Here is a 27,895-nt window from a genome sequence, read left to right as displayed (position 1 = left end):
TAGGTGCAATAGTATAGAAAGAAAAGTTGAGAGGATCCAGGACCTACCCTTCAATTATACCCAAGGTTCTTAGGGATGACATAGATAAATAATTAGCAAAGGAGACTGAAAAGAGTAGTCAGTTAGGAGGAGAAGCAGGATTAGGTAGGATCATGAAAATATAGGGGAGAAAACAAATAGGAAACTATACTAATCAACAGTATCAAATAATGCAGAGGTCAAGAATAATGAGGATTGGGAAAAAGCCATTAAAATCGACCCTTCCTTCCTTCCTTCTTTCTTTCTTTCTTTCTTTCTTTCTTTCTTTCTTTCTTTCTTTCTTTCTTTCTTTCTTTCTTTCTTTCTTTCTTTCTTTCTTTCTTTCTTTCTTTCTTTCTTTCTTTCTTTCTTTCTTTCTTTCTTTCTTTCTTTCTTTCTTTCTTTCTTTCTTTCTTTCTTTCTTTCTTTCTTTCTTCCTTTCTTCCTTTCTTTCTTCCTTCTTCCTTTCTTCCTTTCTTCTCCTTTCTTCTTTCTTTTCTCTTCCTTCCTTCTTTCTTTCTTCCTTTCCTTCTTCTTCCTTCTTCCTTCCTTCTTCTTCCTTCCTTCCTTCCTTCCTTCCTTCTTCCTTCCTTTCCTTCCTTCTTCCTTCTTCCTTTCTTCCTTCTTCTTTCTTCCTTTCTTCTTTCTTCTTTCTTTCTTTCCTTTCTTCCTTCCTTTCTTTCTTTCTTCCTTCCTTCCTTCCTTCCTTCCTTCCTTCCTTCCTTCCTTCCTTCCTTCCTTTCTTTCTTTCTTTCTTTCTTTCTTTCTTTCTTTCTTTCTTTCTTTCTTTCTTTCTTTCTTTCTTTCTTTCTTTCTTTCTTTCTTTCTTTCTTTCTTTCTTTCTTTCTTTCTTTCTTTCTTCCTTTCTTCCTTTCTTCCTTTCTTCCTTTCTTCCTTTCTTCCTTTCTTCCTTTCTTCCTTTCTCCCTTTCTCCCTTTCTCCCTTTCTCCCTTTCTCCCTTTCTCCCTTTCTCCCTTTCTCCCTTTCTCCCTTTCTCCCTTTCTCCCTTTCTCCCTTTCTCCCTTCCTTCCTTCCTTCCTTCCTTCCTTCCTTCCTTCCTTCCTTCCTTCTTCCTTCCTTCCTTCCTTCCTTCCTTCCTTCCTTCCTTCCTTCCTTTCTTCTTTGCAACAAGGTACTTTACCAAGAGAGTAGGGGAAGAGGATACTTTGAGAGGTTTGTGGAAAGATTAATTTTGGAAACACATATCTATAATGGGATAGAGAATGGACTAGAGAAGAATAGAATACTGTATAGAGTTTATTGCAGTCAGGGCCAAGCTGGGATTATAATACAAATTTGCATAAGACTAAATCAGCATGGTTTTATGATTTAATCTAGCATCATTTAGTGTCATAGAAAAAAGAATACATTAAGGAGTCATTGCAACAAAATGGTATTGAAGTAAACTAACTGTTGAGAAGTGGGCTCATGTGGAGTATCAGTGGATCAATTATTCTAAGTCATCTCCTGAAGTTCTAATTAATGACAAATAGCAACCCCAATAGAGTAGGCAGGAGTAGGAAAGGTACTGGGTTTGAGGGACAGGAAAGGGAAGAGACATTGTCCCTAGAGTTACTTGGAACTGGAAATAAAGTCACTCAGTAAGTTTCATTTTCTATTTAGCATATATCTTGTACTATTATATAAAATATATGTGACATATTTATGTGGTACATGTAAGCATGCTATGTGAATTTACATTTATATGGTTTTATATTTGTCACATATATGTATATGTATCAATTGATTTTATATTTAGAAGTTACTAGATAATTTTTCTCCTTCACTTTCAGCCCAAAGTCAGTTCTAAATCTAGATTAGCCTCATGATTTCATTTTGGGGTTTAAAAGTGGAGTGCACCGAAATGCTTCTAATCTAGGAGTGAACCCTGAACTTGAGGGTTTATAATTCAAAGATCTCAAAAATCCCTTCCGGTACCCATTATATAATTTGGTGATCTGTATTTCTTTTTTATAACATTTTCTTCAAATTCAGCTATTTATCTCCATTGAAATCTGTGTAATATAGGACCCTTATGGGAAGTTAGTCCCCCCTACACTGGTGAATTGAATGAGATGAAGAGAAGTGGTTGAGAGACTGAGAGGGGGAGAAGAGGTTGCTCTTCCTCTCTTTTCCCTTTGGTGAAGACAATCTCTGTTTCCCTGAGGGACAGAGTATGTCTCCTTAGAGATTTGGTTTGGGAGGTAGAGGTTAAGGACAGGAGAGAGTTTAGAGCAGTGGTTCTCAACCTTTCTAATGCCATGACCCCGCAATACAGTACCTCATGTTGCAGTGACTCCAAACCAAAAAATTATTTTTGTGGCTACTTCAAAACTGTAATTTTGCTACAGTTATGATTCGGAATGTAAATAAATACCTGATATGCATTATGTATTCTCATTGCTACAAATTGAGAGGTTGAGAATAGCCGAGAAATTACCGACTGCCTCCCTTCTTGGTCTTAGCTGTTGTTGAGAGGCAGGAAATATTTTCCTGCCTCTGGATCCTCCCAGTACCCCAACTCCCACTTTCCTTTTGAGATCTGGTTCACTACCCATCCTCAATCTTGAGCTTATCCTTCTCTTTGGGGAGAGATATGATTCTCCCTAAATCTTTAGTCCCCTTCTTTGATGTCAGAAAGTAGGCAAACCTGATCTTTATAATAACTCTGTAATGAAGAATCACTCAGGGAAGGGTAAATAAGAGGGTTGGATAAGGACAGCAGGTAGCAGGAATCCCTAAAGACTGGCAGACTGACCCCCCAAATCTTGGGAGTTTAGGCTTTAAGTCTTGACCCCTTTTCTGGTCAGCTGCTGGTTGTCCCTATTCTTGAGCTAATCTGGTTATTGCTAAAATTCATGACAATTAGGGAGAGAGAGTTGTAGAAAATCCTTGGAGAGAATTTCTTCAGTAGATGGCTTTTCTCAAAGTCCATTCTACTAAGTTGAACTGAGTTAAGCAGAAAACTTCCAGGGATCTCTAGGAAAACCATTGGTGTCCAAAGGGGAACTTCCAGCCTTTGAGACCTTCTTGTCAGTCTCTTAGCTGAAGGAATCCAGTTGAAGTGGCAGTTTCTGAGTTCCCCTCAGCCTCTGTTCTTTCCCTGGGATTCTGGGTCACTTCCTTTCTCATCTCCCTCTGCAGCCCCTCCACACTCCCCCTCACCCCCCTGACTGCTTCTTGCTTCACTGAATCTAATTCCTTTCTTTTGCCATTTCTTCTTTTTGCAGATTACTCTCTTACATCTGTTTTAGTCTTTCTTAAGAGGACATATTCTCAGCCTGTTGAAGTAGTAAGATATAGAGAAGGAAGTTAATATTATTTTCTTTTCCTTTGGATTCATGGCTATAGGATGAAATAATTTCTTAGATCTCACATCTTACAATAGAGAACAACTATAAAATCATAAGTATTCTGGACAATTCTTAATTTATGCATTCTTTGTTATTATGGACTATACTTATGTATTAATTCCAGGACACATTATATATATTTTTTTGGAATTCCACAAGTGCTGAATTTGGAACTCTGTTTCTGTTGCTGAATTTCAACAGGAATAAACATATGGGTATGTTCCCTTTGTTGGTTTATCCCACCATTTGTTCCATATATGGGACCACATGGTGTCATACCCAATGGAATACATCTGTTGCAATACATTCCTAGAAATTTGTAACTTTTTTAGAGTATAATTTAAATATTTATAATATTCATGGCCAAAATCCTATATTGAACTCTGAAAATGAATTAAAAAGCAACTTTTTTATAGCAATGCTAGAGTTATATGAATCATTAGTATATAGTTCATATTTTTTTATCGAAAGCTGTTTATACTTGGTGAAGGAAACAATGAGTGCATCAACATTATTAGATGACAAAGATTTTTATATTACTTTTTGACTTGAGAGAATATACTTTATTAGCTTCATATTTTTAAAAGATTCTTAGGTTGCACATAAATATGAATTATACAAGCATTTCAGAGGAAGATTTTTATTTCTGTTTGGAGAATTAATGTTCTTCATATTCAACAAAGGGGATTAAATGTAACATAGAAGTCACAAAATTAGATGCTTATATAAAGTTAAGAAAGAAATAAAAGAGAATAATATCTTAAAATTCAAGTGTATAAATCCTTTTCAGATAGCAGAGCTCCATAGGTATTAAATTTTACATATAGCCCATATAATTAGTATCTTACAAGCATATTGAAATAGATGATGCATATCTGCAAACATAAAATTATCCAGTAACTTAATGGCCATTTAACAAGACCCCCCTAAGCTACAAGAATTATCATAGATAGTGAGTAAGAAAGAATAGTAAAAGGAGAATATTAAAAATGGAACTTTTTTGAAAATATATTTTCTAGACACTATGGAAACATTTAAAAATTTAGATAAGTACAAACAGAAACAAATGACTGATAGTGCTTTGTCTCTACTATATATTCAATAAATATTTGTATAAATGAATAACCAATATTTTCACAGACTATTGCTTGTCATCACTAATATATTTCACATTTATTCTATTCTATGGATCATATAGCATAAAAGTAATATATATATACACACAAGTAATATATACAAGTAATACACATCTTTTTATATTACTTATGTATGTATATAACATATTATACATGGAAAAGGATATATTATTTTCCCTGTTTCTTAAATGATCATGTATATTTATTCATGTGTATATGTGTGTGTATCTATCCTTTGGCAATCCTTAAGAGGAAGTGCTATCATGATCTTTTTACCATCCCCCACCCCCCATGCAACTCTTGGAACTTTCTCAAGTGATTAAGTGGTTAACGTAAACTTCTTGAGAGCAAGGGCTAATTTTTAATCAATTCATGTTGCAATAGATTGAAAAAGAAATAGAAAAGCTAATAACATTGTCAATGAAATTTCTCAACAATGAAAATTATCACACGATTGAGTTTCACGATAAAGGACTCATTTCTAGGCTATTTCATCCACCAAATAAAGTTAAATATATTGCAATACTATAGTTGTTTATACCTCAGATTTAGAACACAGATGAGACAAGTGGATAGTCTGTAGAGATAGAGGATAATCATTAAGCCAAATGGAAAGTATTGTAGAAAGGTGTTTGTTTTACTTGTTTTTGAGGTTAAGGTCATTGCATTTCTGTTATAAATGAAACTTGGAATGTACACAGTGAGTCCAAAATTAAAAAAAATTGCATTTTTGATAAAAATTATTAAATATATTTGTGATTTTATTAATGTGGGGGCTTCTACCTGTGCAGATAAGAGCCCATACATGCCTAATCATCCTTAGTGATTATTATTTTTTTTTGCTATCACATATTCCCCATAAAGTATTTGTTTAATGTATTAGGAATATTGCTTTAAATATCTGGAATTTATATGGATACCAGTGGAACTGATGAGTTTCCCATTGATTATCTCATGCTTTGAGTATTTGGCTGATCCATCTTTCTTAATAATCTATACAAGATAAGCTATTGTAATTTATATATAAGGTACTATATAATAAAAAGAGCAATCACTGTAGGGACATGTGGACACAGATTTGAATCTTTTCCCTGATACCTACAGGGAATGCAGGTATGTTTGATCTTGTGCAGATCACTTACACTGCCTAATAACTATCTAAAGTGCTAAATGATTATATGCTATTTTTTTAAGAATACAGTTGATTTTGTGATATTAAGTTAGAAATGTGTTTACATCTTTATCCCATACATACTCACTATCTTTATTTATTAGTATAACATGCCTTTCTAATGTTAAAATTAAATTGAGGTTGGGACTTGAATATATTATTAATTAGGAGGTCACCAGGGATTTAATTTCTAAATTCCAAAATAAATTACTAAAGTAAATGGAATTTATGGTTGTTTATTTACAATATTTACAATAGAAGGAAGATATTAAGGAATGGAGAGAGAGAGAGAGAGAGAGAGAGAGAGAGAGAGAGAGAGAGAGAGAGAGAGAGAATAGAGAGAGAGAAATAGAGAGAGAGAGAGACAGAGAGAACAACAAGAACTCTGGGTTCTTCTGATACCAGTTAGAATTTCTAAGCCCCAGCCAGGGGAAGAGTCTCATAGAAGATGGGCCTTACCTGGAGGCTTCATGCCTCCAGAAAGGTAGGATCACTAAGTCAGTTAGAATTTCTAAGTCTTAGCCAGGGGAAGAGAAAAGCAAGTCCACTAAGTCAGCCTTTCACTCACCAATGGTGACAGTCTAAAAAAGAAGTCTGGGTTTCCGTCTTCCAGTCGATTCTCCATCCTTCACTCCAAGCCCAAGTGACTGACTGTCCTCTTCAGTCTTCCCCACCCCCTCTATTTAAAGACCTTTTTCTCTTGTGTTCACCTCCTCTAAATTTTCACGTTTACCAATCACAGCATATGTTTTCTCCAGGACTGCCCATTCTTTAGTTCTCACCTTCTCTGGTTAGATTCTATCTTTTTGGTTTACTTAATACCTCTTTTGGTAAATTCACCCTTTGTAGTTACTTAACATCTTTTTTGTGGTTAATTCACCTTTTGTAGTTACTTAACACCTTTTTGTGGTTAAATCTAAAAATAGATTGTAGCTTACAATTCTAGCTTCACTATGAAGGAAAAGCCATGATAGTTACCTGGCAACATGAAAGGTATATGCCCAACCATCCAATCAGCTACAGAAATTAGTCAGAATCATAGCCTCATTATATCCTATATTTTCAATGAATTGGGTATGCATTATTTTAAACCCTTACCTTCTGTCTTGGAATCAATACTGTGTATTGGTTCCAAGGCAGAAGAGTGGTAATGGCTAGGCAATGGGGGTTAAGTGACTTGCCCAGGGTCACACAGCTGGGAAGTGTCTGAGGCCAGATTTGAATCTTAGAACCCAACCGTCCAGTCAGGTACAGAATTAGAATCATAGCCTCATTATATCCTATATTTTCAATGAATTGGGTATGCTTTTTTTTTTGCTTGTGTGTGTCTAGGGATGGAGGGGTATCTCTGTAATAACTGTGACTCTAACCAGTCCAAAACTTCATAGATATTACCCTAAATATATCTTTATTCCTAGGGAACAATAAAGTTTCTTTGGCTTAGAATCCATTTTTCTGGGGACTGAAGACGAAGAAACCATGAGAATGAAACTGAGTTAACCAGGATCCATTTGTGAAGTTGCTAAAATGAAATAGGCCCTAGATTCTTTTAGTTAAAATATGGGCAAAGCGATTGAATTAATAGTTACTGTCAATAGCTCTAATTAAGGTACTAGTATCTCTTTCTCAATTCTCAGGCTGCCTTTGGGGGAAAAAATTTAAAACCACAAATAGTTTTTTTTTCTTTGACCTATTTTAAAGCATTTCATGTTATTTGGAACATGAAGAAAGAGTGAGACATCCAAATGGGACCTCATTATTGTGATGACTTTCATATTGGATAAAGAATGCAGCATAGTGTAATAGAGTACCAGTTTTTTTAAAGAACATTTTTGTTATTGTTGTTGTTAATGTTCAGCTCTGTCTCTTTCTTCTTGACTTCATTTGGGGTTTTCTTGGCAAAGGTACTGAAGCAGTTTGCCATTTCTTTCTCCTACTCAATTTATAGATGAACTGAGGTAAATAAGATTAAATTACTTTTTCCAGTCAATCAGCTTTTTTCTGAGACCAGATTTGAATTCAAGCAGATGAATCTTCCTGATTCCAGCTTCAGCACTCCATCTGCTGTGCTACCTAGCTGCCCTTTGAATAGAGTATCTGACTTTAACTCCCAGCTCTCCTTTTGACTGTGTGACCTTGAATAAGTCTTTGGAAATCAGTTGAACTCATTAAAATACTAAATGACCTTTAAATTCCATTCAATCCTGTTCAATCTTCATTTTCTAGAATATAGTGATAAAGTAAGTGTCTTTTTATCCATTTTTAAGTTTTTAGTCAACAATCTATTTAAATAGTTTGTTTGGTGTTGTTATTATAATATGAAGTAGATATTTTTGTTGCAGTCTTTTATAAAAATACCTACCGGTGATTATTATTTGTCAGTGATGGGAAATTGAACTCAGATCAGAAAGGTAATACATTTTAGGGGCAAAACATGTAGGATACAGCAACACTGTTCCATTCCCCTCCTAACTGTTCTTTTTTTACCTTCCAAGTGATATAAGACATATCTATCTGTGTATCACATGTGACTTCAAGTGAAACCCGCAGAATATGGCATCATTGCTCCAATCTCACCCTAAATGAACCATTTTCCTTCCAAGCTCCCAAACAGAATAAGACCTGTCTATGTGGTCACACTTGAATCTGGGGGTTAGGGAAGGAGACAGATGGACACCCACATAAGCTCCAACTTATTGTCCTCTTCACAAGTACAGAAACCAAGGCCATACAGAATAACACCAGGGAATTCAGGAGGGAAAACATCTTGGACAAACAAGAAGCCTAGGTTGTTTTCCTTTTCCTGTTTTTATCATATACTACATGTTAATCTCCAAATTATCTGACCATTTGCTTAACTGGTCTAATTCAGATACATCAGCACTGAAGACAATTAAATATGACTTTAATTGTTTTTGCCCTTTTAGATATGGGCAAAGCTCCTAGTGCTTATCTTCACCTGAGTACTTCTTTGTTTGTTTTCAGTATACCCTTTCTTCTTTTTTGCATCTACTTAGGACTTTGTTCTATTCATCTGATAATTTGGCTATATAAAAACTGTTGATTCCCAAGTGACAAATGGACCATCTCTGTACCTACCTAGTCACTTCTGGTTTATTAGGGAATGTCATTACTATGTCATTGAATACTAACCATATCTGCTACCTCTGGATTCTTCTCTGCAAAAAGCATCCAGATATTCTAGCCTTATAAATTATCTGGAAGCCTTCACCCTTTTATATTCTTCCATTCTTCAACCACATTTTCTATGAAATGTTTTGTCATCCTTCTCATGACAATTTTTAAGTTTTTCAGCATCAAAGTACATGTTGATTGAATTTGAAAAACCTTGCCAAGTTCTAAATAGAGCTATACTTTTAATTTCTTATAGTAGTGTTGGCATGGAAGCAGCAATTACTTTTGTAATGATCTTTTTTGCTTATATTCATCATGAGTACTTCAAAGTAAGATGACCAAGTTTCCCATGAGATAATTCTTGTTTTTCCTGGATAAGTGATCATATTATTCTCTATCCTTTTATTCATCTCTTTAAGCAAAACCTGTGGATAATCCTTTTTATTGTATTTGTCTGTGATTTTTTATGATATACTCAGTTAGCACAAAATGTCAATATGGACAAATTTCAAGTAGCAATAGTCGTTGGACAGAAATAGCACACAGAGAGAACTGAGTTAATTTACCAGTTGTTGATGATCTAAAATGATGTGATTCATAACAAGCTCTGCCTACTTTGTTTCTTACTTTGGATATGCACTTAAAGAACAAGATCAGAAAGTAGTCCCAATGGAATTGAAGAACTTTTTTTTTAACTCAATAGTTGCAGCAGAAAAAAAAGTTATCACTCAAAGGCTAATCAACTAGTGATGAGCTAGACTCATCTTCTAATGTTTAATACCTGGTTTCTTACTGGCCCTCAGGTGAGGCTTTCCAGGTTGGTAGGAACTGCCAAGTATTTAAATTCTTTGGCATACTATTTTAGTGACTTGTACATGCAAGGAATCAAAGAAAGTGATGATATATTTTTATGCTTGCATGTGTTTGTGATCTCAATACTGTGGGTATTCCAGTGGGTCTCAAATCCACCTGTCCTTCCTTATTCAGTATAATTCACCCATGTCCCTCCATATATTTTCCACAAAGGGCCCTCAGGGAGTGTTTCTCCAGAATTCCCCACATTGACCAAATTCCAGTGAAGCACATGAGGATACTCCAGTGGAGTATCTTTGTTGCCCCTCATTCACACTGTATGGAGAGCTCAATTCCTTTGCTAGTAAGACATTTTTCTAATAGTGTCTACCTTTTTCTTCTCTTTAGTTTTCTGTTGGAGATATATCCATGCCTGTTATACATCTCCCCATTGTTCGTTGAGTTGCTTGTGATTAATTCTTTAGAGACTTGATATGCAATACTATAGCCATATCACACTAATATAAAGTTCAGGAAAAATGATTAGATTTGGTCTTCATTAGTACAGGGGATTTCCCTTTGAGCCAATTGCCTATACTATTTTAGATCTGTACCTTCTTTGCAACTGAGAGCCTTGTAGTTTCCTAGGGCACTGAAAAGTTTTGACTTGATTAGTATCACACAGTCAATATATGACTGTTGGGGGAATTGAACCCAAACCTTTCTGACTACATGGTTACCATTTTATTTTCTATTTGTGTTGCTCCAGTATAGGTATGTTAATGTGAAAAAAGGAGCAAAAATGGAACTTTTTTCGAGGAGAAGTATATATTTGTAAAAAGCACTGTATCATTTCTCAACTCCATTATATACCACTGGCCCTCTTAATGATTCCTTGCCCATCCATAGTGTCTTTTCTAGATATAAATCCCAACAGACCAGCTTGATTGACTATGCAACTGCAGCAAGTACATATGAGAGTACAAATAATAAAACATCTTCATTCATTTTTAGGGTATAAATAGCTTGACTGATCTCTTTTCCTTTATGACTTTTGTTCAGGAAGACATTCACAATATTCTAGGATCTGTTGCAATGAACATAATGATATTTACAAATGATAATATCTATTAAACCCTGCAATGTGTAAAATATTCTCCCATGCATTTGGACTTTGAATTGGGCTTTTTCTTGACAATACCAAACTCATTTTTTGAGCATCCTTTTCTTGTTTTGTGCTTCTTTTGATATTAACAACTAAGGAATTGCTGTACAAAATTATAAGTGATTGCATTTTGCAAATTGCAGGAATCTTATATGTATTATGTTATATGTGGGCATCATATTATAGTAGAGCCTTTAATATGGCTCTACCAAATCAAGTTCCTGGTTTAAAGATTGCTTGCAAAAATAGAAATAAGGTAATTTTGTTTTTTCTACCAAATAATATGGCAATGAAATGTAAATTCAATCCTAATCCTGGCCAGCAGTTTAGAGTTTGCCAAGTGCTTCATGTCCTTTGATTCTCACAATATTCTGGGTATGTAGACACAATTATTGTCATGCAAGTAGTAAATATTTGGAGCAGGATTTGAACTCGAATCTTTCTGAACTCAAAGTCTAGTATTCTATCCATTTTCCCATGTAATATAACTCCTTTAATGAATTAAAAATTATATATAAAGTTATTTAGAATATTATCTCTTTTGATTTGAATAGTAATCATTATGAGCAAGATAATATTTGTAGCAGCACCTGTATTTTACAAACAAATAATATCTAGCACATATATAGTACTGGTAGATATGTGTATTAGACCTGCATTGTAAGTTTTTGCAAGGTAGTTTACATATTTCTGAATTTTCTACCTACAAATTTGAGAGTTTGGTGCTATTAAAAACACATTTTATATGGGGGAACTGAGGCAGATAGAAATTAAGTCCAAATCAGGTAGCTAATTAGCATCTGAGTTCATATTTGACTTCATCTTCACAACTCCAGAAAATATTGAAATATGAATCCAGTGAAAAAGAATATGAATACTTTCACCATGTCCTACCTAACTGTGGAGAGAATTATCAAAACTGCATACACCTAATGGTGGATATTTTTCATTTTGTGATTTTTTTAATAGGGTACAGAATGGCATGATAAAAAATTAAAGGCCCTTAGTTCTATGTGTTTTCTTCCCACCCCTGCAAAGACTGTAGTACACAGAGAGAAAAGGTGGCTGGAGATATTCAAGAGCACATCTCAATTGGGGTTTTAAAAATCCATTTTACATGTTGAGGATGGAAAAAGCATTATATTACCTTCATTGAAAGATATTTATTCATGTTAGAAAATTATGGGAGTTTTGTTAGATTGAAAATTGAATAGGACTGGATAGAAACAGCTCAGTAGCACAGTGAATAGAATGTCAGGCTTGGAATTAGGAGGATCTGAGTTCAAATCTGACCCCAAATTCTTCATAGCTGCGTAACCATGAGTAAATTACAATCTCAGTTTACCTAGCCCTTACTGCTATTCTTCCTTATTATTTTTTTTAATATGTCAAGACTGATTGGTTAAATGCTAATCTCAAGTAATTTATGCCTTCTCAACCTTGGTGACCCACCTATATTTTCTATGGATCCTACAGAGGGTCTAATTAGGGGCTATCCTTTAGATTTCTTGACATTAAGTAGATACCAATGGATAATCTGAATTGTCTATCTGTTACCAATCCACAAGTATCTACTAAGTAAATATTTTTTTTGTTCCAAATACTTTGCTAGACATCCAAGGTATAAACAAGGAAGGAAACAATTCCTACTTTTAAGGTAGTTAACATTTTATTATTATAATAGCTCATTCCCACTATGACTGGCCCTGCATCTTCTCTTATGGTCATACCACATCATACTTTTCCTGGGTATCTCTTAAACCTGTTCTGTGCAGGTTTTGTTTATATGCTGAAATTTCTTTCCACCCAGAATGTAATATTCACCTTTGGGTGACCTGCAATTTTGATTCTTTGGATATTTGTGAATTATTGTAGACAAGAAGCAGGATGAAAATATTAGTGGTAAAATTCAAAGTCTGGAAAATAACTGTGTGCATACAGTGGAGTTTAACAATATTTTTTTTTACTTAGTATGGTCAGTAAAATTGATATGTACATATTTAAGTTTGATTCTTACTATGCATGATATTTTCTTTTTTGAAGACAAGGATTCACTAATTTTCTTAAAATCTGTGTTACTTTTAAATATGAAGCATTGAACTTTTCCTTTCTCTTTTATGCAGAATATTCTAGGATTAAATCCACGGACTCAAAATTATGCCACTATACATTCCACATCAAGAAAGAAAGTAGACAAGAAACATTGGAAAAGAAATGCTGATAAAGACTGCTCTGTAAGTACTGTTCAAACATGATTTCATATAAAATTATATGAATATTTATGTTAAAAAATCAAGATTTTCACCTTAGTGTGAGGGAAGTGTGGGTGAGGAGGTAATGAGAAACAATATGAGTGCTTAAAGGTAATTATGTGTGTTGGCGTGTTTTTCTCCTTTGTCTTACAAATCCACATTAGTCTTCTCCAAATCCAGAACCCAATTTTCCTAGATCTTCTATCCTTATATCTGATATAGCTACCTTGTGTCATCTGCAAACCAAAAGAGTACACTATGCCTTTATTGAAATTATTGATAATTGTATTAACAGCATGGGACAAGAATATATGTGTGAAGTAGTACACTAGAGACCTCTTGCTACATTGATATTTAACCAGATTAAAAGTTGACCTTGAGCTCTTTGAATCCCTCCATTCAATCAGTTCTGAATCCATCTGATTAAGTTATTGTTTCATCCATGTGTCTCTAATTCCACAAGAATTAGGAGATATTTAATCAAATTTGTTAAAATCCAAAGAAAATAAATATCCACAGTATTCTTAGTATCTAATAATTAAAAATACTATTAGAAAGGAAAAATGTTTAATCAGACATGATCTTTTCAGGCTGAAACCATTCTGACTGTAATCACTGCTTCCCTGCCTCATTGCTAACCTACCATCTCTGTATTCATCCACTTTAGAATTTTCCTGGGAATCAAAGCAAAAACTTAGCTTGTTTTCAGTCTTTTTTCTTTCCTTTTTTTTGTAGAATTTATATAGCATTTGTCTTTCTCCAATGATTTTCTAACTCTACTCTTTCCCCAAACTTGCAGATATTACTGGCAGTGTTCAGTAATTTCATAGGTTATAATACCTTCAAGACCAGATAATATAGTTCATCTGAACTAGTGGACTTGAATTCATCAAGAGAAACTAGGAATTACCTTACTATTTCTTTGCCTATCTTGGACACTAATTCCTTATTAATAATTTCTATCTTGTTCTTTCAAATGTTTTTTCAATTCATTTTCCTTGGAAAAAATATAGAAACATAGATTCAAGTGTCTCTGACTTCTTTCCCTGTCAGCTGTTTTCATCCTATCCATCTCAAGCATATATTTTCTACTTTCTTTGCTCCTTTCATTGTTTACAGTATTTTAACTTGGCCTCTCTCACTAGCCTTAACTCTTTTTTTCCTAGTCTTTCGTAGACAAATTGTAGAGTTAATAGGATAGTATGACCTTCCACATTCTGGGTGCTATTTCTCTCTCCTGGTTCTCCTCTGAGCTTTCTGACTACTCTTTCTCTACCTCCTTTGCTGAGTCTTCATCAGATCTCCCATACTAACTATGCATGTTTTCCAACATTAAATTCTGAGCCCTTTTCTACTTCTATACTATTTAGTTTGCTGATCTCATTAGCTTCCAAGATTGTAATTACTGTGTATATAAATGTAATTTTATGTTCTATTTTTGTAGTCAACTTATTACTTGACTCCCTGTATCATATCTTGAACTGTCTTTTGGATAGATTCAACCAAAAGTCCAGATTGCATCTCAAACTCAACATATCAAAAATTGAACTGATTTTATACTACATAAAATATTCTCCTTTTCTTACATGTCCTATTATTATCAGAGGTAGCACCATCTGCCTATATTTTACAATCCAGGTTTACAACCCAGATATCATCTTAGACTCCTCAACTTCTTTCATATCCCCTTCATCAATGTGTTGCCAATTCCTGTTGATTCTGCCTTTATAATTTCTCTTTCCTATATATTTGCTTTTTTGCTTTTGGTATAGACCCTCATCATCTTGGCAATTGATTGGATCTAGGGAATGAAAGAGAGTAGAGAGTCTATGAAATATCAAGTTTGATATGTACAATTAGCTGTGAAATAGGAGATAAAGAGACAGAATAGAGCTGGAAAAATAGATTTATCATCTGTATATAGATGTTAACTGAATTGACCAGAACTAATGAATGAAAGATTTTAGAAAGAGAAGAGAGAGAACCCTGAATAAAGCCTTGGAAAAATACTTCATGTTTAGATAGTTAAATTTGTATGACGATCCATCAAAGGAGATTGAGAATGAAAGATCAAACAAGTAAGAAACAAATGGGAAGAGCAGTGTCACAAAAACCCAGGAGAATAGAATATCGAGAAGAAATGGGTGTTCATTAGTGTCAAAGGCTGCAGAAAGGTCAAGGAAGATGAGGTCCAAGAAAAGGTCATAAGATTTGGCTATTTAAAAATCACTAGTAACTTCAGGGAGAGTGGCTTCAGTTGAATGACAATGATGAATTCAGAAGCTGGTTTGTAGTGGAGTATAAGAGAGGGAAATGGAAAGGAAGTAGAGATAGTCCTAAATGTAGAAGGCTTCTCAAGTTCAGACACAAAAGGGAGGAGAGAGAGAGAGATGATGATGATGATGATAGCTAGTGAGGATGGATGGATGAATAAAGTAAATTTCTTGAGGATTGACGAGATGTGATTATTTGTAGGCAATGGGAAGCAGCCAATAGAAACAGGAAAAGATTGAATATGATAAATATATAAGGGATAATAGAGGGGGCAACCTGCTGAAAAAAAGGAAAGGGATGGAATGGAATGGTATCACTTCCACAAATAGAGTAATTGACCTTTATAAGGAGAAGGGCCACCTCATTATGTTAGATGATGGTGAATGAGAAAATAATGGCAGAAGGCATCAGGGTTATATGTGATGAGGATGAGTAAAAAGAGAACTCTCAGTAAAAATAGCCACATTTTTTTCATTAAAATATGAAATAAGGTCTCTTTTGAGAGGATGGGAGAGGGAAGAGTTATGAGAAATCTGAGAATCTTCTGAAAAGTATTGGAAGAACTTCTGTGGTAAAGAGGACAATATATTAATTAGAGAAGTTGTATAAGATTTGCCTTGCTGCAGTTAGGGCCCAATAGAGATTATGTTACATAAGTTTGTGGAGCACTCAGGTCATTATATGGAGTCCAGCACAAATTTAAGACACTTACATCAATACCAAGTTACAAATCAAAAATACTGAATAGTCCAGGATTAAAAGGTCTTGTTGAACTTTTATAGGAGTTCTATTTTTAAGTTGTTACATATGTTTGTATTTACTTAGCATGCATTAAAAAACTGTTGAACCTATAAAAGATAGAAAGGAGGTTAGAACAAAAATAAATGTAGGATATGATAGAAGAATTTAGTAAGAAGTCTAGAGAGTTTAGAAATATGACAGGAGATGATTTTTTTTTTAAATCTGAAGTGATCCAGGTAAGGCTTCATAACTTACCATCTCTTTGGAAGAAAGAAAGGATTTCAGTTGCTTTCAATATGGAGGGAGCATACTTCCATACTTTTCCAAAACATAAAAAAGTCTATAGCTAATCAGTGATTATTACTTACCAGTGTGATATCCTAATGAAGACACTCTTAAGCTCAAAATACAAGCTTTTGATAAATAACCTGTATTCTTCTACTTCCCTGTAAATTTATGACTATATTAACATTTTAATACTAAACAAAACCAAAAAATACAAAATCCTCCCACAAAAGATATCTAAATATCCCCCTTTATCCTATTGTTTTACCCTTTCCTCAGAAGAGGAACTTGAGACTCAGAGATGATAACTAGATTTCTTAGTCAAATGGCTACTAAATACCAGTCTAGTATATGAACCAACATCTTTTATGATGCTGTCCAATGCTATTTCTGATATGTAAAAATAATAAATATGCTTAACAGATATAACATATGTAAACTTTACTACAAATATATATTATGTAATATCTAATATAACATATATTAGGCTTCATTTCTCACACCACTACTGTCTAGGATTCCACTATACTCTCCAGAATATAATCTTGCAAGAACACGTCAACCCTACATTTCATATCACCTCTGCACTCTTTTCCTGTCTTCTGTTACCATACTTCATTCCCCTGATTGCTAAGAGTAGAGCCTGAAAGGTGAAGAGCTCCCTCAGAGCTCTTGGGTAGCATCTCATTGATTCCAGCACAGATTTACTTCCCTGCTTCTTGCTCCACTCTGGGTACCCACCTCACCCCTACTCTACTTTTCAGGTTCTTTTAATATTTTATCTCTTCCCATGGAATTTTTAGCACTTTGAGGGAAGAGATAGTCTTTTGTCAAATTCCACAAAACATGTAATACTTTTTACAAGTTTTAAAGACTATAATATGTTATTTAGTAGAAACAGCAGCAGCAATAATTGTTATTAGTCTGAGTATATAGTTCCCTATCGCCTCTCAGGTGCAACTCCATATTACTAGGAGAATATTTCATAGATGATAGAATATAGCATATGATGGGTCTGTGATTTCTTCAACTTGTATATGTGATTGCATTATGCAGATCCTAAGCTACTCTGGGTATTCTGATGTGGTGGAAAATGTTGGATTTTAAATCAAATGGTTTAATTGCCAACTCTGCCATATGCTATTTTTGTGACTCTAGGACTCAGTTGATTCATCTACAAAATGAAATGATTGTATCAGATGACCTTTCAAGATCCTTACCAGTTTGCAATCTTAAGTCCTAAATTCCTATCAATCTCTTTCCATAAATTCTCCTTTAAGGGTCTATCCTATATGGTAAAGTCCTTCCTTTGCATCTTCTAATAATTTGGGGGGACTAAAAGAATATCCAGGTTGTCCTGTTATGTTCTCTTTCATTCTAAGTATTTGGAAATCCCTTAAATCGTTTTGCAATCACATATATGTATGTGTTTGTCTATATATATATATATGTATGTATGTATGTATGATGTGTTTTGTGTCATTAACTAAATAATTTTTAAGTGGCCAAAGGGGAAGAAAGTCTGATTTGTTAGTTAAGATTTGTGAATTCATGGAGTAAAATTAGTATTATACAAGGTAGAATATGATAAGAACAAAGAGAGAGTCTATCTAATAAATGAAAATTTAAAAATTAGAAAGTAGGAACTTATGTGGATTAAGAAATTTAATATAATTTGTATTAAATTATTGTTTGCTTTTATGCTTTATGGACCACATCCAAATATTTTAGTGAGTCAACATGACTACATTCCTTTCTTATAACTGCCTGAAACTTGTTAGTATTTGAAATACTATCCACTCTTTGCAGAGCATCTCAGTGGGAGATTTAGATAGTCAATCAATAGCCATTATTAATTACTTTCTGTGTGCCAGGCATTGTGCAAAGTGCCAGGATTACAAAGAGAGGAAAGATACAGTCCCAGTCCTTGGGGTGCTCATTGAATGGAGAATTAAATAAGCAAACAGATGTGCACCAACTATATACAGGTGAATGTGAAATAATTAACAAAGGGAAGATACTAGAATTAAGAGGCATTGACAAAAGCTTTCTGTAGAAGGTAGAATTTTACTTTTATCTTAAAGGAATCCAGAGAAACCAAGAGTCAGAGAGGAGGAGGGAGAACATTACAGATATGGGAAGTCAGGGGAGGAGACAGCTAGAGATTATTCCCAAAGACTCAAGAGGTTCAGAATCTTATAAATGGAACAGCAACAAGATTAGTGTCACTGGATCAAGGAGTATGGGATAGATAGGAAGAGGAAAGTATTAGGATAAAAGAGATTTATGCCACTCTATTCTGAATTTAACTGTATACTTCTCATTATTTACCTGTCTTTTGGTCTATAAAAATACCCATGTCTTTCTTAAATAATGAGAAAGAGGCAGAGTGAAATTTGTTATCTACAAAACACTTTTGAACATCTGAGAAAATCTTTCTATGTTATCACAAGGCAGTTTATATTACATCTCATTTTCTTTATTTTTTCCTCCATAGGGTGTGTGTATGTGCATATGTATGTACATATATATACTATATATACATGTTAAATCTTAGCGTTAATATTTTATATAAACAAGATTCATCCAACTAAATAGCAATACCATACTTCCATGTATAGTTTTATAAGCAATCATGTCATGAACCTATGTTGCCATAACTTTTTCATTTTCTTACTTGTACTTGTGAGTACTCAGAGTGGCTGGCACAATTATAGAGACATATTCACTTTCTCACTAATTCCAGATATATGGATAGCCCAATAATCAAAATCTGAAGTCATAATTAATTGTGATTTTCTATAACTATCTTTTCAGAAAAAAAGTCTTTTGGTTGCTAGTTTGTTAATTCAATTGGTTGAGAATTAAAAAAATTATCCTACAATTCAAAATCTTGAAAGTGATTCAAATGACCACATTAAAAGGATTAATTTATTATCTCAAAACTTCTGTCTATCTTATAGATATTCTAGCTGGTGCTAAAGATTGATAGAAGACAAATGTACATTTGAATCTGATTAGTGTAAAAAAAGGGCCATCTTATTTTTATATCTACTTTACTATCTCAATATATAATAACTTCAATATCAGATACATTAGAATCTTTCTTAGACAGGCTGTGCTATAGAACTCTAACATTGTAGTATGCTACAGTGACAGATTCTCTTTCACAGGTAGAAAATGTGCTGCAAAATGATAATTGCCCAACAAGGGACAGTAGCTCCAACTCTTGATTTCCTGAGGCTAAGGTTACAGGAGAGCTTTAATTATTTACTTCAGTGTGATCCCAAATCCCTCCCTGTCCATGTGACACACAAATTAAACTCATTTGTAATTGTCAACCATATCACTTGTATGTTGCCCATTCTCTGGTGTTTCAGTCAGATGATGCTTAAACAATGATCCTAAGTTTAGGCTACCCTATTCACTAATTAGAATGTTAGAGTACTATATAGACACTGGATTCATGATTTGACTTCGATGCTGAGAATGTTGCCCTACAGAAGGGTAATTCTGTCATCTCAAAAAATCACATCGGCTTTGTCAGCAAAAATAAATCAACATTCTATTTTCAACTAAAACCTGTTTCAAGTTCTGATGACCTCTATTTCTAATGGTAAAGTCAAACAGAAACTGTATCCTATGATTTTCATTTCTTTTAATTTGGATTTGCAAGCATGGCAATAGATCCAGAAGAAGTGACTTTTTTTTTTAAGTTCTTATCAGACAAAACTTGAACAAGAGTTACTGGTAAAGCAGTCTACTTTTGTTACCATGAATTTCATTCTTGCTTGAATAGTGAAAAAGGGTAAAAATTGGACTGAGTTTAGAGATGGGGACAACACTGAGAAAGGGAAAAACAAAACAAAACAAAAACAGAAAACTCCCCATGGACAATACTTTTTAATTTTCCTTAAACATTTATTTAGCACAATTCTTTACACATAGTAGGCACTAAATAAATATTTATTTAATTAAAATGGGGACCCTATTTATGAATATGAAGATTGCCCAGAAAATTTTAGACTCATTTTGGGTACAAACTATTTCTGTCAATTTTCTTTAATAGCCTAATTTGCATAATGCTATAATGGACTCTCTTCTTTTTTTTCCACACCTCTCCTGTTTCTGGTAATAACCACTAGTTCATAACTATCGATTTAGTTCTCAGGATGAATCTATAAATAGATATTCAGGACTTTAGTATTTATGATAGTTTGTTACAACACCAATTGTGAAGCAGAACACAAAAAAAGGTGAATAAAAATGTCCCTTATCTCATCTAAACAGGTTGAACAGATATTTTCAGAAACTTCTCTTTTGGAAGGAAGGAAGATGTTCTTATTTTAAAATTTTATCAAACCATCCAAAGCATTTTTAATGGTAGCAACAAAGCTAGAATGGCAATAGTTTTTAATTTTTATAGACTTTAAATATTCAAAAATCTTTAATTTTCTGCCATAGCCTGGAATCATCATTACTAAAGTGAAGAATTGTGGGGATTATTGTAGGACAATAAGGAGTATATAATAAAACAGATGTGTGTAAAAATCATGCTATAAAACAATATGTATATATATAAATATATTAATAAGGCATATTACTATATTTACAAATAAGAAATATTATTACATGTAGGAAAATAGGATGCTCTGGACAAAAGAAATCAGCTAAATTGTCTTTACAGCCTAACAGTATATTTTACCTTCGCAAAACATTTATTTGGTGTTCATTGCAAATAAATATCTGAGTTTAGCTGTTTTCGGAATAGGCATACAATGGCAGCTGTCTCTCTAATCGCTACTCTATTCAGTCACTAATGGATGGAACATACGTAGAATGCTAGTAGTATGAATAGGTATACAATGGCAGCAGTCTTTTTAATCACAGCACTATTCAACCACTAATCGGTGTGATGATTAAGGGACATTAGAGAGAGCACTTTGACATCTGATTCTTTGAACTGATGTCTGTTCAGACTGCACTCTATAGTGCTCATCATGGCCAGACTGATTTCCTTAAATAAAATGCCATGATTCCCAATGTAGAAAATATTACATTAGAATTTATTGAAATGATTAGGGACTTAGAAGTTTTCTCACTGACTAGGGATTCAATGTCTACTGTATTCTAAGAGAACTGTACACATTAATAATGCATGGATTACTTTGAATATCAGTAAATGTTGAAAAATAAGATAAAAAAGACCTTGCTGTAGTCAGGATATACTAATAACTGAATAGGAACAAAGGCTTGAAAGGTGCTATCATGATCCTCCAATATTGAAATGCATTTATGAATTTTTAAACATTTGGATTTTCAGATAGCTGCATCAAGATGAACATCTCCCAAGTGTCATTTGTTTACTGCCTTTTTCCTCAGACCCAAAGCATTTTCAGTGTTACTTATGTTTAGTTGAGTCAGGAAATAAAATGGTTCTCCAACACTTAGTTCTGATTCCTTTTTAGTATTAATAATAGAGGGTTCTGATAAGTGAAAAGAAAAATGTATTCTATAGTGAGAATACATAAGTGGCATAATCATACCAATAAAAATGTATAAAATACTTTATATACATGATCTCATTTGGGAAAGGAGTTAGTAGCCTAATGAAATACATAGAAAGGAGGCACAATAGTGTAACAGTAAGACCACTGGATTTATTTTCAGAAGACCAGAATATGTATTCTGATTCTGACAGTGACTATATAACTTTGAGCAAAGAGCCTCAATTTCTTTGCTTCTAAGTGGGTCAATAAGATCCATAAGTTCTACTTCTAAAGGTATATAAATACAAGTAATTGTTATTCCAACTTTAAAATCTTATTATCTGAATAATATGGGGAGATGAATTTCTAAAAGCAGGTTGAGGCTATTTTTGTTGTAAACTACTTTGAATGACAAACTAAGGAATTTGACATTTATCCTTCAGGGTTCTAAATCTGATTAAAGTGTTAAAATATTCCATTAATGCTAAAATATTTTGATCATTTAATTTCAATATAACCAGTTCCTTTGTAATCATATATATTTAATGTATTTAAGATATTATTCTGAGAATAATGCTTTTGCTCTGCCAGTTGATAATAGTATATGTACACAGATATTGCTAGGTTGCCAAAGAATTTCATGATGCAAAAAAGGGCAAAGGAATCCTACTATAGGTGATGGGTAGTCATAGAATGATTTTGAGCCTGAATATATTGCAAAACTGTTGCTTTGGGAAAATTATTTAAGTGATGATGTGTCAGATAGATAAGAAACAGGATGTGCTAGTAAGTGTTTAACAAGCAGCTCTCTGGGGAATATGTATGCAGGACATTCTTTTAAGTTTAATCTTCATTTTTAACATTGTTCTGCATCACTTTTAAAATCTAGATAATCAACAGAAAATAAATCAGGCCCTGATTTGTAGCATTTGGTGATGTCCAACTTGTAAGTTTTCAAAATGAAAATTAAATACTTGGCTCTGGTGGCACAAACTCTGGCAGCCAGGAGAGACAGAATTGGGAAGCAAGATCAGTTTAGAGATTTTTTTATGGTAGCCTAGGGGATAAAATCCTGAACTGGAATGTAATTATGGGAACAGAAAGTTCAAGAAGAAATGAAGGATTCAGGAAATTTTTTAAAGGTATAATGATTAAAATTTGAGGTTTAATTGATGATAAGAGTATGTAGTAAAATAAAGGAATATGTAAAATATGAAGTCAAGTGTGTGAAATTTGGAAAAATTGATAATATTAATTATAAATAGATCTGAAGTATATAAAGATTTTAGGAGAAAATAATGAATTTCCTTTTTGGCATGTTGAATTTGAAAATTTAATTTGAGAAATTAACAACAGAATGTCTATCTAGAAATTAGTGAGACCCATGAGTTAAGCTTAGGGAGAGAGTTGTGAACTTAATTTTTGTATTTGGTAGTAAGAAAAGGAAGACACCCTGGAGATTCAGATTATAACCTTAAATCAGGTTTTTTTAAAACATTTTTTTGAGTTTCTTGGGCCATTTTGGCAAACTAGTAACACTAATGAATCCCTTTTCAAAATGAGTTATCTAAATGCATAAAATAAAACATGATTACCTAAGCATTTATCCTGGGATGAAGGGTTTTTTTTTTCTCATCAAAGTTCTTAGATAGCCTAAAAATCCATGGATTTTCAACCCCCATTCATACATCTTAGGACAAGAACTCCTGCAAAACTTAAGACAACACATAGAAACATTGTTATGATTAAATACCAAAAGGATATTATGGATACTGAATAGAACATATCTTAATATGCATATCGTATCCTCTAATGTTTTCTGTCTTTTAGGATTTGTTGACTTGACAATAATCTTTTTAATAGCCCTAATTACTACCTCTGACAACTCAAGGAGACAGAGATAAATACAGTAAGACTGAAAGAGGACCAAAATATGGCCCCCAAAATACTATCCTTAGTATGAAGTTAAAAAATAGTAAATTAGTCCTGCTTGGCAGAGGTAAAGGATGAAAGATGTAAAAGATTTTTTTGTTCCTTAATGCAGCAGAATCTGATCAGCTTTCATTGTAACTGGTAAAAGCCACATTTTCACTGTGTACATTATTATTACCAATGGTAAATGGGAAATCTAATGAAACTGCAAAGATATCTATGTGCAATATAATTAATGTTCTCAAACATTATGAAAAATTAAATGAGCAAAAATGTCACCCATGAGACACATTTTGTATCAGTCCTTTACTTTTACACTAATCTTGGTCTTGCTGTTTGCATAATATACTTGATTTTTCTTAAATGAAAACTTGGGAGGTTGTATTGTGGGGTGATGTTGTGTATTTCTGTAGGGAAGAAAGGGAGAGAGAACAGTTGGGGGTAGTACACGGATTATTTCACAATCTAAATATCCCCTGAATATTTATGGAAATTATTATTATGAGCTTTGAGAACATAATGTATAATGTTACTTATTGACACTGTGGGGAAGGGAGCACTTTTTCTTCCTCTTTTGTGGATTCTAAAGTAGAATAATAATAAAAATGAATTTAAAACATTGAGCAAACCTGCTTGCTGAGCCACATGAAATGTGTTTTATTTTTTTCACCACAGGTGCTCCCTAGCCTGTAGATATTTTTGCATGGTGAGTTTAGGTTTATTTCTAGCTGTTTCTGTGGAAATATTTCTGCTGGAGATTTATCATTGAGGAATATTTACTGCATAGTTTCTAGAAGACTTGGACACCTGCATTATAGGACATGAAGTAGATTAGAAATGACCTTATGATTTCATTGGTTTAAGGAATTATCTAATGAGGAAATCTTCTTTACCAATTTAGGTCTGTCATCTTCCATGCAAATTATAGTTGTAGAGTTGTTTAGAGAACTGAGAAGTTACGGGACTTTTTCAGGGTCACACAGGCAGTCAGCATATTCCAGAGGTAGTATGGAAACTCAAGTTTTCCTACCTTCAAAGCCAGAGAATATAACATACTTCCTCTGTATTTTAAAAGATATAAAGGACAAATTTATTTTGTAGACTCTTGTTAAATTATTTAAGAAGTTGTGAAATAATAGAACAATAATTGATAATTAATACATGTAATTGTCTCATTCTTCCCTCCCCATAGTCTTCTATCCCTTCAGATAATCTTCCTTCCCACTACTGTTAACCTACATGACATCATCCAATTCATTAGAGGTCCTTACAATAGCTTAAGTTGGCCAGAATCACCACAGATATGTTACACCAGTTCTCAAAATAGAAAAAAATGGAAATTGCACTTTTTTTCTTAAATGTTACAAAGAGAACTATTCCAAATAGAAAAGGAAGGGATGTTTTGAAATTAATTCTTGAAATCAGTATCTTCTGGGAAGAGATTTCTCTGCAATGATGTATCATTAAAAAAATAAGCAAAAAGTCATCAAGAGACCAAAAGCATCAGTGTTTTGAGCTTTTTGGTCATTTTTTTTAGCTGCATATATGCCCAATCTTTGGTATTGAATTGGGAAGACATAGACATGATTTTTAAAAATATATTATGTAAAAGGTACTTGGCAATGGTACTCAGTATTTCCATATTGATTTCTTTGTGTGACTAAAATAAGATAATAATCTAATAAAAAATTCAAGTCAGTAAATACTTATTAAATATTTTCTATGTGTAAAGCACTGTCTTAGGTGATGTAGGAACAAGTTTCACCCTCATTTTGTCAAAAGTGCAATTATATTTCTAAAGCATACTGATTCTCGAGACTGAATGATTTCAACTCTCATTTCTTACCTGGCATAATAATTTTATGATATTTAAAATAAAACCTCAATAATAATCCCCATTTCTTGTTTTTATTTTCTATTTGGGGAATCATATGGTATCCGTGGGGACCAGGACCAGCTTGAACCACTGAATTGGAAATAATGGGCATGATGTGATCAGAAAGGTTGCATTCCTTTATCTCAGGGTTTTTTACAACTTAAAGAGATTGTGACACATATGTATATAAGTATAATACAAATTATAAGTATAATTAAATTAAAATTTATAAATTTATAAATTAAAAGTATAATGGGGGCAAGAAGGAAATCCACAGTACTTCAAGAAATTAAAGGAGGAAGTAAATACTTTGGAGCTGGGGGTAGACTGGAGTAGGAAATGTATTTTTTATATAATCATGTCCTTCTGGTTCTGTTTTTATTTTATATAGCAATAGGGATGGGTCCTGAGATTTTTTGTTATAGAGAACACCTCAAAGAAGAACTCTTTTTACTAGTGTAGGTCAGCATCTTCTCTCAAAAAAATTAGCATAAAAAGTGTCCTGAGACCTAGAAGGCAATTGTCCTACCAAGGATCTAAGGCAGGAGGTGTCAGAGAGAGAACAGATACCAAAGTTTTCCTGGTTTTAAGACTGACTCTCTAATTACTCTCACTCACTTATGCTTCCTCTTTAAACTCAGATTTTGCTATATTTAGAAACCATAATTTGTACAGTGATTTCATCATTATTAGACATTTAGTTATTCCTATCTTTTAAGAAAAGGACAAATAAAAATGAGCATTTATATATCACTTGATTTTTACAAAGCTCTTTACATATATAATCTCATTTTACATTCACAACAATTCTTGGGGATAGGTGCTATTATTATCCCTATTTTACAATTGAGGAAACTGAGATAGCACTTGCCCAGGGTCTCAATGTAATTAGTGTCTGAGCTTGGATTTGAACTCAGGTCTCTGTGATTCCAAAGCCACTACTTTATCCACAGAGCCTTCTAGATACCATAAGTGCACACTTAAAAAAAAAAAAACATAATACAGTGGATCTATTATTTCACCATTGTGTATTCTCCCTTCAAAAGTGCAAATTACAAACCAAATATACCTTGTCAATTTGTTAATTCTCATCTATTTCCTCTCAAAAAACTTTGGAGAAGATCTAGTCCACATATTGGGCATGTTTTTCTAGCTTTATTTTTTTAAAAACATTTTGTGGGTACCAGCAAAGCGTTTTCTTATGCTTCGGTCAAATTATCAGCTTCCCTTTTTCCCATCATTTTTTAAATCACTTTTTCTATGGAAGTCATCATTAGAAATATGTCACAACCTACTCATAGTTATCATAGGTTTTTACAATCTTGCTTCTTTAGAGAATCTGGTGTTCTATGATCTCTGACCATATAATGTGACATAATTGTATATTACCATTAAAATGAGATTTAAAAGGAGCAACCAGACAGCTAAGACAAGTCACTTTTTAAAAAAATCAACAAATGGGAGTAGGAGGAGAAGGTGATCAACATTGTCAAGTACTGTAGAAAAAGGATAAGGGTTGGAAAAAAAAGCATTGGATTTGGCTATGAAAAGATCACTGGTAACATTGAAGGCAATTTCAGGAATATTGCTTTTTTTTTATTTATGCATTGCAGACAACTTTTTAGAGGAAAAGCCTTGAAGTCTGAACTTCACTCTAGAGAGAAAATGCCTTTTTTTAAAAAAATGATCAATTTTAAAGTAGTTAAATATTTAAAAATAAAAAACAATGAATACAGTAAGATTTTATATACTTTAAATATGTGTGACTGTGAAGTTGTGATCTACTATGGAAAATTATTTATGAAAATCTGACTTTTTATTGTCTCTCATTTTCATTAAGAATATATTTGTATCATTGTCATGTAGATTCTATAGAAAGAATAGTAATGAGGGCTGGCAGTTGTGCTCCCTTAGTTAGTTTTAGAAAATAATAATGTCAATTGCAGTTCCCCTGCCCCATCATTTTGTATCTTACCTTCTTTTAGACAACTTGAAAAAATGATGCCCTCCCCATTTAAAAATGGCATCATTTTTCATATGATCAATTCTCTTTTTTTTCTAGTTTTTTTTTCTTTTTCTAGTTCAGCTCTTCTTCCCACATTAATCTATTTCATGCCCTTTCTACTTCCCTGTATATAGCGCACTAAGACCACAAATAATGTGATTCAACTCTTAATAAATACAATAGATTATAATAGAAACACAGATAAATCTGCCCTATAGTTATTTCTTCTTTTTCAAGTTTTATTTGAAAATATCTGTGCGATATCTTTATC

The 27,895-nt window shown here is 33.2% G+C and overlaps 1 protein-coding gene across 1 annotated transcript in view; it reads left to right on the top strand.

Annotated features, from left to right (window-relative positions):
* Positions 1–27,895, top strand: part of DPYD (dihydropyrimidine dehydrogenase) — a 1,041,936-nt gene that overhangs the window by 68,626 nt on the left and 945,415 nt on the right. Inside the window, exon 2 of the mRNA XM_007485012.3 lies at positions 12,894–13,004. Coding sequence (XP_007485074.2) covers positions 12,894–13,004 — 111 coding nt within the window. The remainder of the gene's footprint in view (positions 1–12,893; positions 13,005–27,895) is intronic.

Source organism: Monodelphis domestica, chromosome 2 (assembly GCF_027887165.1).
Source record: "Monodelphis domestica isolate mMonDom1 chromosome 2, mMonDom1.pri, whole genome shotgun sequence".
In the NCBI taxonomy this organism is placed as follows: Eukaryota; Metazoa; Chordata; class Mammalia; order Didelphimorphia; family Didelphidae; genus Monodelphis; species Monodelphis domestica.
This window is presented reverse-complemented; position numbering and strand designations above follow the sequence as displayed.